The sequence below is a fragment of the Uloborus diversus genome, chromosome 4 (genome assembly GCF_026930045.1).
Source record: "Uloborus diversus isolate 005 chromosome 4, Udiv.v.3.1, whole genome shotgun sequence".
Classification (NCBI taxonomy): domain Eukaryota; kingdom Metazoa; phylum Arthropoda; class Arachnida; order Araneae; family Uloboridae; genus Uloborus; species Uloborus diversus.
Window position 1 is genome coordinate 135,935,728 of NC_072734.1, and position 18,256 is coordinate 135,953,983.

At 32.5% G+C, this 18,256-nt stretch overlaps 1 protein-coding gene across 1 annotated transcript in view; it reads right to left on the bottom strand.

Moving 5' to 3' along the window:
- Positions 1 to 13,932: 13,932 nt before the first annotated feature.
- LOC129220433 (glutamate-gated chloride channel-like) overlaps positions 13,933 to 18,256 on the bottom strand; it is a 191,103-nt gene continuing 186,779 nt past the window's right edge. The window contains exon 9 of the mRNA XM_054854856.1: positions 13,933 to 14,262. Coding sequence (XP_054710831.1) covers positions 13,933 to 14,262 — 330 coding nt within the window. The remainder of the gene's footprint in view (positions 14,263 to 18,256) is intronic.

An 18,256-nucleotide genomic window follows, 5' to 3' on the forward strand; every position in this document is an offset into this window, starting at 1 on the left:
TATGTATAAATATAGTAAGAGGGTTTTAATAGTTGCATTGCTTTGTCAAATTTCAGAAAAGTGTATTGGCGGACTACCTAATGCTTAACTTCAAAAACTATTTTGCTGTACTTAACATCAGCTTTTGACCCATAATTATTTTTTTTTTATATTGAAAAAAAAAAAAAACTTTTAACTTATATTGAATGATATTAATGCCTAAATTTTATTAGAACTACCCTCCCCTGAAAACTGATTTTGAATTTAGCTTTTCTGCTTGTGCAATGTGTAAGTGAAATTTTATGATTTGTTTTTTCACTTTTGATTGCAATGATGAGCCTTAAATCCTTAACCAGAAATATGCTTACGTAATTGTGCTGAAATACCATATCCCAATTTTTCATTTAAAGGGCATTTAGGGGAGTTCCTTTAGTCCCCTTTTTCTCTTCTGGTCCCTAAAAGCACACCTGTTAAGTTTTCCACATTCAGGTTCTATTTCCCAATTTCCCATGCTAATGATTGAATCTTCACTGTTTTGGACTGCTTCTTGAAACAACAAAATTGTTGATAAACCATACCTTATTATTATTCAAAAGTTTTTATAGTTTTACTTCATATGATAGTTTAGTCTCAATTATTGAAAAACTGGGAATTTTATAATACAAAAATGCATCAATTTATTTGTAAATATCTATATTTTGATCAAAACTTACCTTGTCGTTGTTTTCACAAAATTACTTCTGCTTTTGTTGCAAATTTATCCTTATTGCAACAATAGTGCAATGCTTTTTGAATAAATAAGCTTAAAAGAAGGGAAATAATCATATTGGTAGAACCTAGATTTTGTGAATCCATTCTTCGTTTCAAGAAGATCTTTAATATTTAAATTTAATTTTCTTATTTTCAATGTTGCATGTGTACCCGCAGCAATCGTGCTTCACATAAAATTGCTTGTTGTGCTTGAGGTTTCAGTCCTTTTTAAATAACCAGGACAAATTCAGTTCCATGACTTTCCCTGTCCTTAAGTGCATGAATGATTACAATTTATGTATGCACTTATAAAGCTTAATAATTTATCAAATACAATTGAAAAAATGAAACATTTCTTCAGCAGTTTTTTTTTTAATTGTTTTATTTACTGGTACATATTCATAAAAATATGTTTAATCTTTTGGGAGAAATTAAAAAAAAAATGCCTCAAAAGCATTAATTAAATGGATTGGAAACTAGAGTAATTGAGTTAAAATGAAATGTTGAAAATTTTTTAATCATGAAAGAAGGAATAAATACAAAGAAGAAAAATACTAAAGAGTAACAAAATACTTGCATAATCTTTCTCTTTGTTGCATTATATCATTTCATTCAAGTTGAAATACTTTTGCTGTAATTTTTTAATGCTTAAAAAAGGTTAAAATATAATTAGTTCTAACAAAATCAATTCATGCTTCTTGAAATTGGTTTTAGCATGTAAATTAGTAATGAAGTGTAAAAGTAAGGATTGTAAGTCTGTTGTGACTTCCATAATGAAAGAAGCAGGACAGGGATATTGATGTATGAATATTTATTAATTATTTCAATAATATGATGCATAATGAACAATAACAACTGTATACACTGTACAGTATATAGAGCTTATGCTCTCATATTTGCAGTCATCAAAAAAATTAATTTACATTTGCAAAAAGGAGAAAATGTATAACAAGTCATGCATAAAGCTGTAGGTTTTTATTCTATGTACAATTCCAATCTAAGAGGCTATCGAAGCTTATCTTGCTTAGCATTATGAGTGTTTTCATCACAAATTGGTCTCAAAGTTCTTTTATTCTATTAAAGCTATGCTGCGTGTTGATAAGTATTCTACAGATTTGATGTCGGAAGTTGTCGTTTGTGCTGTTTGATTAAGAAGCTTTTGTGTTAAAATAATTTGAATGCGAATGATGTCCTAAATTGTACTTTCAGCTACATTGGGCTAAAATGGCCATTTGTTATTGCAAAGCTAAAGCTGATGGTGGTCGCGTTTTCGCGTATTTTGGTCTAATCCCCACTCGGTGGCTGTTTGATGTGATTCTCACCCTCGGTAGTGACCGAGAAAGGTTGAGAAACTCAGGTGGTAGGATGACCAAGTTTTTTCGCGAAAACACATCGGAATTTCCATTGAATGGATTCCCAAAAAGCTTCATTTACACAAATTTTAAGATATGCTAAAATCCATCCACATTTTTGTATCCTTCCAGAATGTGTTTGATTTTCTTTTACAATGAATTTCATGCTTTGACTGGATCAAGCCTTTGTAAAGTGATCTAGTATATAAATGAAAGTGCAAAGAAAAATGATTTATCACTTCAACTTTTTTTTTCATTACTAATTTCTAAAAATATTTTTATATCTAAGAAGTAGTCTACTTTCTTAGTCACTATTCATGGCATTCTTCATCTAAAATATATCTTTTTTGATTTTCTTTAAGCACTAGTGGGAATGGATTTTTATATATGACTTGTAGCTTGATCCAGAATTTGTAAAGTACACACCAACGCATTCAGTGTTCGAAATGTGATAATGGAATGGAAAAATATATGAATTGCTTATTATTGCATTGCATCAGAAGTGATCAGTTTGCTCATAGAATATCAAGACTGCTTGGACAATGCTTCATATGAAGTGTTTTAAACTCAAAATCTCAATCATAAGTATTACCAGTTGTAAAACTACACATCTATTGACTTTATATCCATCTGCCTAGTTGGATTTTATTTGCTGATCTTATCTTTTGAATTAGTTATTCTTTTGTCTAAAATGTCTTAAGTGCTCCTAATTGAAACTTGTTTTTATCCTGGAATAGCTACGAATGATAGTGTTTTATGATTATAGTGTTGTGCTCTTTGCTGTTGAGATGGACAATTTTCAACCAAAGCACATTAAATTAAAGAAAACACATTCAAAACCAGCACATATTACACAAGCGCTAAATTTGTTTCCAAACACATCTAGTTGGTTCTTTTTAAAAATCAGTTTTCACTATTATTCTTGTTCTATAGGTACTTTCAATGGATGAATAACTTTTTTATAATACTTTGATATTTAACAAAACATACATATTATTTCAGTAATTAGTTTTATGTGTTTCTGAAGTTTCATCATATAAACTACACCTAAACCTATTTTTGTGCAATGGATGGGGACCGCATCATAAAAAAAAATGTTCAAAACTTCACGAGTAGCTATAAAAAGTAGTTTTCACAACACAGTTTGAAAGAAAAAAATTTATGCTGCAGATTAGGGGCCCCATAAAAAAAAAGTCTTGCTTAAAAAATAGCCCAAAAGCTTACAAAACAACTAGGAATTGCTTCTTTAAACAAAATCAAACTAAACCGAGTGATAACTTTGGCGAATAGTGAGACAAAATTTCTTAAAGAAGGAAATTTTTGGGAAGTCACAGTGGTTTCCCATCAAGATGCCCCTGTCCTCACTTAAAGATGCTACCTCACACTTGTTTTATGAATTTTTTCGTCAATTGAGTCCCAATCTGATTGAAGTTTTCATATTCTGCACAAAAAAAAAAAGGCTCTCACAAAAAAAAAAAAATCACAAAACAAGACGGCACAAAAACAGGTTCGAGTGTATCTCAGTAATTAGTTATATGTGTTCCTGAAGTTTCATAACCTAAACTATTTTGATAGTTTGAATGTGTATTTCTGATGAAAAATATGACTGAATTCATTAAAGCTCTTGAATTAGGCAATATAACTCCTTCATATAAAGCTCTCACAGTACAAATAACATAAAAACACTCTAACTAAAGGATGGAAAATTCATTGCTGTGATATTTAAACAGTGAAAATGTTCAAGAACATTATGGAAAACAATCAACAAGGAGTATATATATACAGTTGAGTGCATATTTTTTCTACATTGCTTTTTTTTATATAAAGGACGCAATGGCATAAAAAAATTCTGAAAATATTAAAGTCTCAAAACAGTACACCTTATACTGAAGTAGATAGCAACTAAGTTTGTACAAGCTAATGGTATAAATAAATAGTACATTGCAAAGTAATTGTGGAAAAATACTTCGTAAAATATAATTATTTTGACTACCTAAAAAAAAAATTCATGTTTTTGAGCTGGAGTTATTAGAGTAATGTGCTATTTTTCATTTATCTGTTTAGAATTTTTTTTATTAATGTTTTTAATTAAAGTATTTACTGTGACTTGTTTCTGCAGGAACCCCATTGAAGTACTTTAATGCTTATTATTTTTATTTATAAAGATGTTTTTACCAGGGGAGGGGACGGATGAGGTGTAAATTACTATATTTCCAGGCATTTTTAAATCTTTGTAGCATAAACTGCAGAAATATCTCTTGCTTAACCATATGTATTGCTTATATTGTTTAACCTTACTGCATTATACTGTCTTTAATTATTTAGTGTTCTTAAATTTGAAGTAAAGGGATTTGTTTTTTCCTTGTTTTAATAACAGTTTTTTTCATACAGCATAACTTTGTTGCGCCTTCTAGGGAAAAGGATGCGATGGAAAAAATCGTAAATCAGATTCATGGGAGATATTTATAGAAGAGTTTCTTATTTATTTTTGACAAGACACGATTGTTTACAAGCAGATTTGGTTTGTTTCTACCTTCTTGCTTCTCAATCAGGTGTTTATGTCTTGTTGACAAGCAAGTGATGGTGGATCAGTTGAACAAATGTGAACAACTTGATTTTCACTGCTGTGATTTTAGAGATAATGGCAAAGCAGAAGTTTGATGCAGCCTAACGGCCAGTGTAACTTGCAATTGACAAATAAATTGGATTTGGCGACAAAACTAGCTAAAGCATAACAACCCCCTAAAACTTAGTTTTATTGTTATTGTAACTAGTTGAGTTAATGAGATATCAACTTTGCAAATATGATACATATCCAAGAATGTTGTTAAAAAAATAACTCAGTGTTTAAAATAAGCGGTTGGGTGTCACATTTTGAGACAGAAAATGTTTCTTCGGCACCTAAAAGTTCCAAACCAGGGCACCAAATTTGATGTCTAAAATTTCTAATCATATCCTAACTTTTCTTTCCTTTTCTTTCTCACCGCTGTTGAGGCTTTTGCTTGACGTGAGGAATAAATTTGTTGAAGTAATTTTAAAATACATTCAATTCTATGGTTGCAAAAAGTAATTTTCTTCTGTATATTTTACAGATTCTTTAAAATATTCTATCGGCAATGTGTAGCACCTCAACTAAATAACTATTTTTTTATATACATGTTTCCTTCGAAATGGTGCATAGATTGTTAATTTTTACGCTTAGAAATGTAACCCTGGCATGATGCTTAAATTTAAATTCTTATTTCTTACATCAACTCAGATCTAAACATGTATAGATGGACTCGGTAAATGTAACGTTGTTTACAATGAATGGGAATATAGTAATTTGAAAACTAGTTAAATGCACAAGTACTTCAAAAGTTTACAAAATCCCATAGCAAACTAAACAATCACTAATTTTGTTTTTTCCATAGCTTCATTAATCATGTGGTTTCTTTGGCTATTTGAATAAATAAAGCATTTGTATGATAAATAATAACATTAATTTTAGTTTTCTATAAATTTCATTTATTGTTAAAAATATCTTTTGACAAATTTGTATTGCATTTTTTAAAGTTTTAGTTTAATTTTTACATCAAACTGTGAAACGTCTTTTTAACAATCATTCTTGTTCATTCTGAAATCACTGGTTGGGGTCATAAAGCTAAAGCCAATGATGGTCTAGTTTTCACATATATTGGTCCAATCTCCCCTCGAAAGATCTTTTAAAAATTGAAAATGAGTGATAATTTTAAAATAATGTATAAAATATCAAAACCCAAAGAATTTCAATGATGCCGATAAAATTTCTTTAGCTTTTATTTTAAATTTTCTATATTGACATAATTATTTCTCGGCTTCATTATATTATTATTTAGTAATTTCAAATTTTTGTTTGTAAAAATGATCTTTTACATGAAAGGTTAAAATATGTGGTGTTTCTTAACTGACCTTTGTCACTCACTCTGGTATTCATGTATAAAGTCTGACTTGCTTAACCAGTTTTGAATAATTAAATAGTAAATAAAAACATAGTTATTACAAACACTTAAAGTATGTAAGCAACAATATAGAAAATAAACTACTCGAATAACAACATTTCTGTTTGCATATTTCACTTGAAACTTATTACGTCATTTCCGATATTAACATGGGTTCAATTATGTTTATAAAATAATTATTACATACATCTCAGTAGAGTCTAAAGTATTCTGTACATAAATATACACTTTTATTAGCTAATGATTGCTTGTTCAGAAAATTTTCATTGAGCCTTAAATGTATTTTTGCTTCATACAACCTATGTATCAATGCATAATATTTCAAATGCATTAGTCTTATAGTTCATAAATGCATTTATACTATTAATACTATGCAGTTTCTTTTTTTTTTTTTTTTTTTTCTTTTCATTGCTATAATAATTTGATTAAAACAGTTATAGTTGAAAATTGATTTAATTCGACCCATCATATATGTTTAAAATTAAAAGGTATTTTGAAGAAATTATTTTAATATTTGTGCTATAAATGTCTAAGAAAATGATTTAGCATTTTGGGATATAATTAACACTAAAATACTTAAAAAGCAATCAAAGTTGAGTACACCTTATGCAAAATAGCACTTTTAAATTTCGATCATTTTAGAAATAACTTTTTTTAAAATATATTTCTTTAATGTAAACTTTGATTTAAGAAAATGAAGATATAGTCGAACCTTGCTAATTATACAATCTTCTTGAATTCTTAAAATATATCTGTCTTTTATTACTTCTTACCAACCATACCTACTGTGTAAAATCATATGTGTCACTTAGGGCCCTATTATAGAAGGAAAACAATTGCATTCTGCTTCGGATTCAGGTCATAACGCTACACTCAAACTGTCTGATTTCTATGCAGAAAAGCATAGACTGTTTGAGAGCGGCGTTATGACATCAATAAAAACCAAAATGATTTTATGCCAATGCTGGGCTAAGCCCATATCTGTTGAATATTTAGAACCCCATTAAAATTCAGTCTCATTTCAAAATTAATCTTTTGCGAAAATTTCAAACTTTCTGTAGAAATCTCTTACAACAGGTAGTATTCCATATCGAAAAAATTACTGAGAATTTTAATTTTGTAGTCAATTTCTTATGACTCAAGTTACTCAATTTTGTTTTCCATATGACTAAGGCAATGATGGATATTAAAATTATTTTTAAATATTTAAAAAGCTTTGCAAGCTTAGGAAAATACAAATTGGTTCACCTGCTATAACAGAATAAATAATACATAAATTATCAGGCTCTACTGCGTTTATGATTTTTAGAAAATAGTGCAAGTAAGTTGAATAGATACGGTATTTGTTCAAACAGTTTGAACAGTTTTCCTACACTGAAGAACCCTGAAGTCCTTAATCAGTTTTCCCAAATTATTTTAAACTATTTCATTTATTTTGTATTTGACTTTTACTAATTTTTGTAACAACTGCGGAATAATCCGTAGCAGTTGGTAGGCGTGTTTTCTTTTCAATTGCATAAATTCCAAGATCCGACTATACTTAGGAGCAAAATGTACATTGTTCAAAGTATGGATGCATTTTTTTTGTTCTGTTCAAAACATGATAGTTTGCATAGTCATAAACTGTACCATCTTATCTCGAGTTCCAGCGTCTGCTAGACATTTGCATAGATTTGACTTTGCCCGTGGAACTCGTTTAGATTGCTATAGCTTTTTGCTGTTTGTTCTATGAAAAACTACGGAGGCAACGTTGTATCCACCAACCCATACGAAAAAGTGGATGAGAGGGGATCGCGGCATTGTTATTTAAAGTCGAAGGCAAGAACGCGTGGAAAACTTAGCATGGCACAAGGCGAAAAGGTTTAGAAAAAATTACCATTGCAATTCTTGGACGTCTGCATCTTTTCACTGAGGAACAAATACTCACAGAATCTCGCCAAAAAGTTTAAAACCTTAGATGCTGTGAGACATACCATGCAACTATAGTAGACCTAACAAATAAAAGCATATGTTTGAGCTGACATTGTAGAAAATAATCTGCAAATGAAACAACTAGTAATGATATACTAGATTGTTCACCTAAATTAAGAATGGATATATTTTAACTTCATCTTCCACTTTTGTTAGAACTCATTAAAGAACACAATTCTAGTGATTCATGTGTAACTGAGTAGTAAAAAAAGGCTCTGATTTGTATTCTCATATGATAAGTTGCAAAAATAATTCTTAAATTATTTTAGGAACGAAATATGTACAAGTTTTATCTTAACTGAATCGACTCTTCAGATTTTGCCGAAAAAGAAAAAAAAATGCTTTACTTTTCTGTTAGTGCTAAGAACCATTCTTTAAAATATCATTTATCGATTAATTAGCAAAATGTTCGGCTAACTCAGCTTACCTGTTTAAGAAAATAATTTTCTTTTGCTGTATTTAACAAGAAAAGTCAATAAAGGGCTAAATATGACCTTGGCTTTACATTTTGAAAAAAGCATTTCAAATATTAGTAACTGGAAAAGTTTGTATTCAACCAGTCAACTCAAGCTACTCTCACTTTTTCAATATCTTGTCTTCAAATTTGTTCTTTTCGCATCTGTCGGTGTCCTCTCACCTTTCCCCCTTGGACTACCCAGCCTTAACTACAATGGAATTTTGTTCACAGCAACTACAAGCCAGTCTTAGAAACTATAATGTGCCCCTTAAATGGGTTTTCTGTGTAAGACTTGCTTTGATATCACATTTTTGAGCATCCTTTTAGGACTTTTAAACTACCCTTCCCTTAACCTCTTAACGATAGAGTAACTTTCAAGTCTTTTTTTTTTGTTTAAGAAAATTATATAAAAATAAGTGTATGTACAACATGTGCATTCAATTTTTCATTTTCAATATTTTTTAGATTGAAATTAAAAAAGAAAAAATTATGAAAAGTCAACAAGCAAGCCTAAGCAAGCAGCGAAAATTTAAGAAATAAGTCTTTTAAACATTAAGACAGAATTTTATTAATCTTTTGTGTAATATAAGTAAAGATAAGTAAGTTTTTCTTGTGTTGTAAATTTCAAAGCTAGAGATACAGAGGCTAACATCACAATCTGGTAAGTAGTACCAAAATTCCTTCCTGCATCTCTGCAATTACATTTAAAATCCTCAATTACATTTAAAATTGACTGGTGCTGCCATCTAGTGTATAAAAAGAGAAAAAATCTATTCCGGGCCAAAGAAATGAATTGATTCTAATCGTTTCCTCGCGTTAATATTGCACACCCCAGCACGGGCGTGAGAAATGAAGATCGAAACCCCAGCCCGGCATATTCACAGGAGCGAGAGGGAAGGGGTTAAAGTGGCATGTAGAACTTTCTTTCTTTTTTCTAGCATTCTACTATCCTGTATGCTGACATAAAATAAATTAGTTCCTAAATGCTTCTTTTTTTCTTTTTAGTGCTCTTTAAACTCTGAAATGAATGTTATTACCTATGTATTTTCAAGGTTACTTCTGTGGGTTACCAACTTTATTTGATGTCAAATCTTAGTTGAAAATTATATTGATCTAAATTCTAAAGTATCCTTTTTGGCGAAATTCTGGTATTTCCTGAAACACATCTAGTAATAGAAAGCAAGGAAAGGGACACGAGCACAGAAACATGGTAAAGGAAAGTACAAATATGCATTGGGCTCAGAAATGAATTTTTCAAAAAAAGGTGGTGGACACTCATTAGTTAAAAATGTAAGTATGTTCTTAAAAACATACATTTCAACATGCAAAGTATTTTTTACTTAACTTTCTTGGTAAGTATTTCAGACACACATCCATGGCAAAAATCTCAGCATAAAAATTATGTTGAATATGCTCTTGAACTTTAGTTTGTGCAAACGAGAGCATATATGCTGTTCAGGAAAAAATTGTTTGTGTGTGTAATGACTTGTCAGTTAAAAAGATAAAGTTTTAGTCATTTTCTTAAATGGTAGTAGGAAACAATCAACTTGAAATTTGAATCACGTATCTTACTTGTTCGAACAATAAATAAACTTGTTAATAATAGGTTAATAGTTGCATTAAAATTGAATTCTTCAATGTTCGTTGCGGTATTGAGGCATATTGGGCTTTAATGATGCCTAAAGTAATTATTTTTAATCTAAACGCATTTTGTGAGGTTTGTATCCATCGTATTTTTTAAACTCTTCTCATATTTCGTGAAATATAAACTGCTTAATTTAGCATTCTTCACTACCTTTAGGGACACATCTTAAATGTTTTATTTCTTAACATAGCAAGAATTTAACTAGCCAATTTAACCTAATATGTTAAGACCCCCCCTCCCCAACCCCCTCAAGAAAAAATTGCATTTGAAATAGAAGCTTATTGCTCTACTTGAAATGTATCGCTGTAGAAAATTCTTTGGTGCCTTTTTTTCAGTTAGTATACTTTATTAGAAGTTAATGACACTAATATACATTATATTAGTGTTTTTTTTTAATAACTCAATGTTTGATAAAGCTTCTGTCATCTGCATGCTATTTGACAAGGATTTCTTTAGAACTCTTTAATTGTACTTAATTCATATATTAAATTGGTGTATTTTGAAGCAAAAATGCTTGATAAAACTATATTTTTTCCTTTAAATGACGTCGTTTAAGCACTTCCGTTTTCTCCCTTGAAACTTAGACCCAATCTCCAGTTTTTTTCATTTCATAAGGTTGGCAGGTCTGCGACTATGAATGTTTCATACTTGAATCCGAACATTGAAGTAAAATACACACATATACAGAGTGATCCAAAAAATCAGGACTAACTTTTAAAATGAATATTTCGAAAACGAATGAAGATAAAAAGATGTGGTTTGCACTGAATGAATCTGAAAGAAGCCAGGTTCATCATGAAAAATAGTTCTATTTTCGACCAACAGAAGGCGCTGTAGCTTTTATTTCTCCATAATTCTTATAATAAGTTTAACTAAACGGGCTTTCTCCACTATGGACAGCATTGCAATGCATATTAGCTTTTACTACCATTACCTGCTGCCGCTGCTCATTTTTATATCGTTTGTTGCTCTGCATGATCCTAGATCAGAAATCCAATAGAACTGTTTGTTTTGTTGCCAGACAAAACCCGGCTTATTTTCTATCTGTGTAATGCAAACTGCATTTTTTATCTTTATTTCTTTTCGAATTATTCATTTTTTAAGTTGATCCCGACTTTTGGATCACGCGGTATGTATTATATATTTGTGTTGTTTAGGAAAAAATTATGCATGCGTATAATGCCTTGTAAGTTTAAAAGATCAAGTTTCAGTCAATTCTTTTACAAATGGTTGTAAGAAGTGGTAATCTTGAAACAGGTACGATTTTAAAAATTAATCACTTGTTAGCATGAAACATGTTAAAAGTTTCACTTTCAATAGCATAAGTGATGAAAAATCGGAAATTTTGATCAGTGTATGTATGTATGTGTGTGTGTCGTGTTTATATTTGAAAACTCTCATCTGTGGTCAAGCAGCGCGAAACGTCCATCGAAATCCAAGCATAAACTTTTGACATATTTCCCAAGCTTATGTGGGATTTATATCTTGTGCCCCATGACCCATTATGCTTACTGTGAGTGTCCACTAAAATCATTTCTGTTCCCAATAAACGACATAGAATTTAGAATCGTGCGATGAATGTATGTGAGTGTTAGAGAAGAACAAGAAAGGCCACTAAAGGTTTATTTTTACCTCCTCTCACTTTCATGTGGCTTCGCCCTCCACTTCTACACAGACAATTAGACCAACTGGTTGCCCCACTGAACTCGTCTGTTTTTCAGATGCAAAATTCTTTTGTAATTATTATTATTTCAATCATTACTTTCCGCATTTGCGTAGACGTAACTTTTTTTTAAAATTTATTCAAAATTGAAATATTCAAAAAATTCTTTTGCATTGATAATTAAAATGAAACCTAACGAACAGTTAGAGTTTTATCAATATTTAACAGCATCATTCAATCGATCGATGCAGTTTGCTTGCCCCTTCATTTCACGTTTAAATCTAGTTTTGAGACCTTTTTGTAACCCCACCACTTATGGCGTGCATTTTTTTTAGAGGAATAGACAAATACGTTCGGGTTAGTTTGACCCAACCCCGTTAGTTAAGGGTTAAAGAAAAGGATCAGCATGTATAGTCATAAATTGTCATTATGGCGGGAGCTGAACATAACGTAAGTATGCTGAAAATTTGAATAAAAGTCCTCAATGAGTGTGTATAAATTCATGGTTTCCATGTTTAAGTGTTAGCTTATCTATTAAATGTACTAAATGGCAACCATGGCCTGTTTGAATTCTCCTGATTCTCTTTGTATTGCTGGTGACGAAATTCAAATCATTTGCATACCTCTAACCAGACTACATTCCTAGCTTTGTAGCTCAATTTCTTTTTGGTGCATTTGTGAAATTTTGACAGGGTATTGGAATGAAACGAATATGGTTTTTTGTACTGGACAAAATTTGCTAGGTATATTTTCATAAACCATAGGCAAAGAATTATACTTTGAGAAGCTATTTGTCGAAGAGTACTCATCCAAGGTACATCAAAACTTTGACAGAAAACCGAGAAAGTCATCGCCCAATATTTGTAAATCTGTTGAATTCGCGCTTTTGTATGATTAAGTTGCGTTAAAATGGAGCAAAGTGAGGCACCTGGTTGGTCAAATGCATGTCCGTTTTTACTAAGGTACTAGAGTAATGCAAAACGTTGTGGATTTGATTCCCTAGACACTTTTAGACGAAGCCTCCGAAACCTGCAATACTAGCTGCGCTTGAGTCGCGATCGTCGTTTATTTTTCAGGAATGTTCTCGCTTATAAATGAAATGCATAAGCACATGACCAGGACTAGCACAGCTATTGAACAGTCATAAACGACGCTTGCGACGTCGCAGCTAGCTTATATATCGGTGCTAAGGCTCTTGTAAATACTAGCCGACTCAAAACAGTCGTTTTATGGCAAGTTCCTGCTATCGTCGTTTTCATGTCATTATCGAATCGTTCCAATTTAATACTATCAAATCGTACGTTTTCTTAAAGACTTAAGAAAACGTAGCTAGTATTACCTTGAGGCATCGGCGATTAATTTCATTATCTTTTTCGCCTAAGTAGCTGTCGTAACATAAGAATCGAATGGAACCGTCGATGTAGTAGTTGAAGAGTGCCGACAGTGAATCGACCTGCTGTTCACACTTCATTTAAGATCGCGAAGTACCGAAGCGAAACAAAGCCAAGTGAGGGAATTATTTGCAGAAGAAAATCCTTCCAGTCAAGAAATAAATATGACATGTTAAATCTTGTAGAAAATTATGCTTCGTGCAATTTAGCCTGAAGCGAGTCTTTCATTAGGTTTCTTTATGCTTTCCTCACAAACCATCGATGAGCAGATTTTGTATCATATGTTAAAATTCTAACAGATGAATTCAGATAGTCAATATATGACATGTGAGTATCGCTTACATCGATGGTCTGTAAAAGCACGTAGAAACTAATTTCGATTTTACGGCAAAAACGCCAATTTCCTGGTCTTTTAAAAAATCCTATTGGTGATTTTTACGTACGATCATTGGTGACGTCATCCTTTGGAGCAACGGCCATTTTGGTGATGGTAACTGTAGCATCACCAAAGCCGTAGATGGTGTCATGACCATTTTCAATGACGTCACCAATCTTGCCTCGAGTAACTGTTTTGCCGCCCAAAGCCGGAAGAGGTGTGGTGACATACAGACCAGATGCACGGCAAGCTCACATGCTGTTTCGCTTCGGTAAGATGGGCTGTTGCAGATCTCGGAAGTGCCGTTCGAGTGGAGGAGCGCGGCGAAGCTGGGCAACCTGTTCTACTAGCCAGCAGAAAACGGAGGTTCAGAGCAGCTTGAAGTTCTCGTCCTGTGACGGCTTGATGACGGCGAAAGTGAGCACGAATCCCACCGTGAAGATGCCGAACAGCAGCGGGAAGACCCCCTTGGAGACGTTGTCGATCTGTTTGGCTAGCCTCTGGCGGTTGCGCGTGTCCGGAGCGACAAACAGCTGAGGACGCCTGAGCCAGGCGAACACCGAGGCCGCGGCCCTAGCCTTGTCGCTCTGCTGTAGTCGGTGGTTGAGGTGCGAGGATGGATCTGCGTTGGGGGTCGTGGCCGGGGTCTGCGGGGGCTGCTGGACGTTGGTGTCGGAAAACACTCGGCGGCTGTTGGTCTGAAAGGAACAAGTGATACATTAAGAAGTTATATCAGGTTAGAAAGTCTATTCTTGAATCAGGGATCCCAAAAATCACGCGAAATATTTAAAACAAGGGTTGGAAGACACCAGATTTCCTTCAATCCTTTCACGCGAAACTTATCTGCTGTTCGTTGTAGCTAAATCACGGGACTTAGATCCTTGCCGCTGCTCTCAGCTGATGTATTGGGCTGTCTCCTTCCATTTACTAATCCCTGCTTTGACACTTGACTACGAATTACTTGACGTCATAGGTATGAAAATAATTGTTAATTTTAGTTTCGCCTGAATTGTTAATGTGTTGAGCATATGAGCAAACTCAAATGATGGAGCTGCGTACGCATGCCTCGAGTCGTGCAAGGATCTAGTACGACTAAGACTACTTTTTTCATGCAGTACACGTTTTTTTTCCAAGGAAAAAAAAGAAATCTTTATAAATACACTGGTAGACAATTGCTAAAGACGGATGGCAATAGCAGCGTTAGCAACCACAAAATGGGAGGCAAGGAAATGTGGAAGTTAGCATAAGTTCTGTACACAATAAGACGTGTTGTGAGTATGCAAATTTTTGACTCACGACGTTGTTGGTCACGTGATAAAGCTGAAAAGCGATATAAAGGATTGGGCACGTGATGACCATTGTTGTTCAAAAGCAAAGTTTGACGGGAAAGAATCAATTGACGAACTTGCATTTTTCTTTATGTCTTCCCGACATCCGTTAGATGATTTTATGGGTGACCGTGTGGTTGGCAACATTGAAGAAGAGCAGGAAATTTTAGATGTTGCCAGTGAATTCGACGTCAGCCACAGGGTTGTTCCATCATTTCAAACAAATGGAATGTGTACGAAATGTCAGTCACGATGGAGATCGTGTATGCAGTACGACGTCAGCAGAAGATAGGTACTTAGTGCTAGCAACGAAAAGGACTCGGCGCAAACACAAGGTAGCAACGCAATTTCCTGCTGTTACAACCAAAATTTAAAATAATAGAATATCAGAACTGTTTGAATAAAACTTGTCCCTGAGTCGGGAAAAATGATCGCATGCAAATTAAAAAATCTAAAACTTGTTATTCATGAATAGGTAAATCAATTTAAACAACTTTTCGGGTATTATTTTAAAAATTTATGGATCATTAACACATTGGAAAAATATATAGATTTTTTATGTGGGTCAAAATATTAGAATAACCTATTCATTCAATGTGAATTTTAAAAAGCAGCGAAAATATTTGCATACCGATGAATGGTTATTGACAGTACTCATACATTTGTAAAGTAACTTACAATCATAATAACTATTTGGTTTTAAACAATTTTCTATGTTTCGATCAAGGTTTGAAGTTGGACTTGTGACTCTATTTTCGAATTGAGGATAGCGAGTATAAAAGTTTTCATATTAATCCATATTTTGTTTCATCCCAAAACACCCTACCTACAGACTCACTAGCCAGTTTAATAACCCATTCTACAGCCGGAGTGTAAAAGAGGAACATTTACTGATTCATGGGTAAAGCATCAACTGTTTTTGTAAAATTAAATATTACTAATTTTGAAAGAACTAGGTCGGAAGAAATCGAAGTTTTAGAAACTGACTTAAAAAGTAAGTAAAAGTATTTGATGGATATTGTTAATGTAATACAGAAAGGAAAATGTGACTTTGATTTCGCTCCCGAAAAACTAAAACGTTTCAGTCATTAGCTTTCGTTAATGTGTGCTAACGGAGTGCTGGGACTGTATAATATTTAAACTAAACCACTAGTGGAATGAATACACTCGTAAATGATATCTTTAAAAATTATGCTTCTATGGTTTGATATAATTAAAATTTTAAACAGGGTTCGTACGGGTCATGGAAATCCTGGAAAGTCATGGGAAAAAGATGAACAAATTTCAGACCTGGAAAAGTCACGGAAAATTAATATTTTCATTAAAAGTCATGGAACTTTATTTCAAGTCATGGAAAAATGCCTTGGGTAGTAAGAGAGCAACAATTGCTAAAAGAGCGCTAGAAATATTGAGTGATTTAGTAATATTGCATATAAATTGAACGATCTCAAAAACAAATCCGAGTTTTGGAATCCAATTTCATCCGCTTCTGTAACAACCGCTCACCTTTTTTTGTGATGTGATTTTACTACTGAGGCATTACTAATTTTGAACCCACCATTATTTTCAGTACTTCTTATATTTTATATTCTGTGGTAGTGGACTTGCACTTTCTTGATTTTGCCACGCCCCCTCAAAAAGTGTAATTCAATTGCATCCGAGTTCGTTTCAACTACTTGTAAAAAGTTCATTATTAAATTTTTCAGAGTTTATCTTGATATGTTGAAGGTTTTAAAATGAAGACTTTAGTCAGGCAATAGAACATAGAAATAGGTGATTTCTAATACTCTAAAACAGTAGTGCCCAACATATAGCTCACAAAACTGATTCTTTTAGCCTGCTGAAATATCTGGTTTGGAAAAATGAATTTACTGTAAAAAGTGGCTTTACTTTAATGAACGAATATGCTGTCCAATTACATGAGTGATTAGATGCACTATTGACATCAAAGGGCAATGATTTTATGAAATAAATTTATTATTTTAAACTCATTCAATTTTTATCCCATCATTACTAATCTGCCCTATTTATTAAATAATTATTAGACGTTTAAACATCAGTGTATCGCATTTATTATATTTTTATTTTACTTGAATTTATGTGATGAAGACAAATAAGAATAATTTATTACTTTCAGCAGTATGCACTGATATTTTTTTCAGTCACAAGTTAAGTGCTCCAATGAGGTAATGGCACTCATGTAAAAGCTTCTCTAATGCCCATTTCCGAAAGAATTGGCAAGTTTGACATTAAATAGTACTATTCTGTTCGTGTAACAAGGTCATGAAAATTTTTATGAAGTCATGAAAAAGTCATGGAATTTTTTCATCCAAATAGAGTATGAACTCTGTTTAAAGAAAAGAACAAACTTCTATGAAAAATGGACCTGTACACTTAAAGTTACAGAATCTACAAGTCAGTTCTGTGATAATCTTCCAAACCTCGTGGATCCAGTGATTCAAAGAAATGCTTACTTCGTTATTTTTGAGAAATTGTTATATGTCATGGCAATGCACTAAAGACGAAATATAAAGGAGTTGGATTACAGTAGGGTATCTATACAACGCAAAAGACTACCAATCAAGAAACACTTCTACAGCTTATAAGAGAATTTATTTTATCAATACTGAGATTTGAAGCTTCGAACTACATCAGTTAGTTGACAGGTTGTTTATTTCCTCCGCGTCAGTGATGATGTGAAAAACAAGGATATTTTATCCTTTCTAGAAACTTATACATTTGCTTAAGTATGTATTCTTAAAATTATCATTACCGCACAGGCAGTGGAATGGATTCCACTGCCTGTGAAGCTGCTCAGTGAACCTGCTCAGTGAACCTGCAGAAATTTTTTTGAGGTATTAAATGGAAGAGATGGATTTATATGAAAACCTTTATATTTTTAAAACATCAGTGCCAAAACGGAGTCGTAAGCCCATTTTCACACCTTAATCGAAACGTAGAAACCTGTTTTAAACCATATAGTTATTGTGAAAGTTACTTTGCAAATGTATAGGTCTTGTCAATTAGTCCAGTCTTCTTGGGAATTGCAGGGTGGAACACAAAGTGCAACCACCCACTTGGGGTGGGTTCTGGGTTGTTAATGCAACACAATATAATTGCAGTTCCAGCAAAGAGCTGTACGATACACATTTACTGTAAAAAAATTCATATCTGGGATCTGAAAGAAAAAATACTGCAATATATAAAATAAGCTAAAAATGTCGATTTTTGTTTAATTTCTCGTAACTTTGCGATTAATGCGCGAACTAAAAACTGTAAAGGAATGTAAATACTTTAAATAATGTATTAAAAGACAATTAAAAGGAAGCATTTAAATTGGATTAGAACAAAAATTTTAAACATT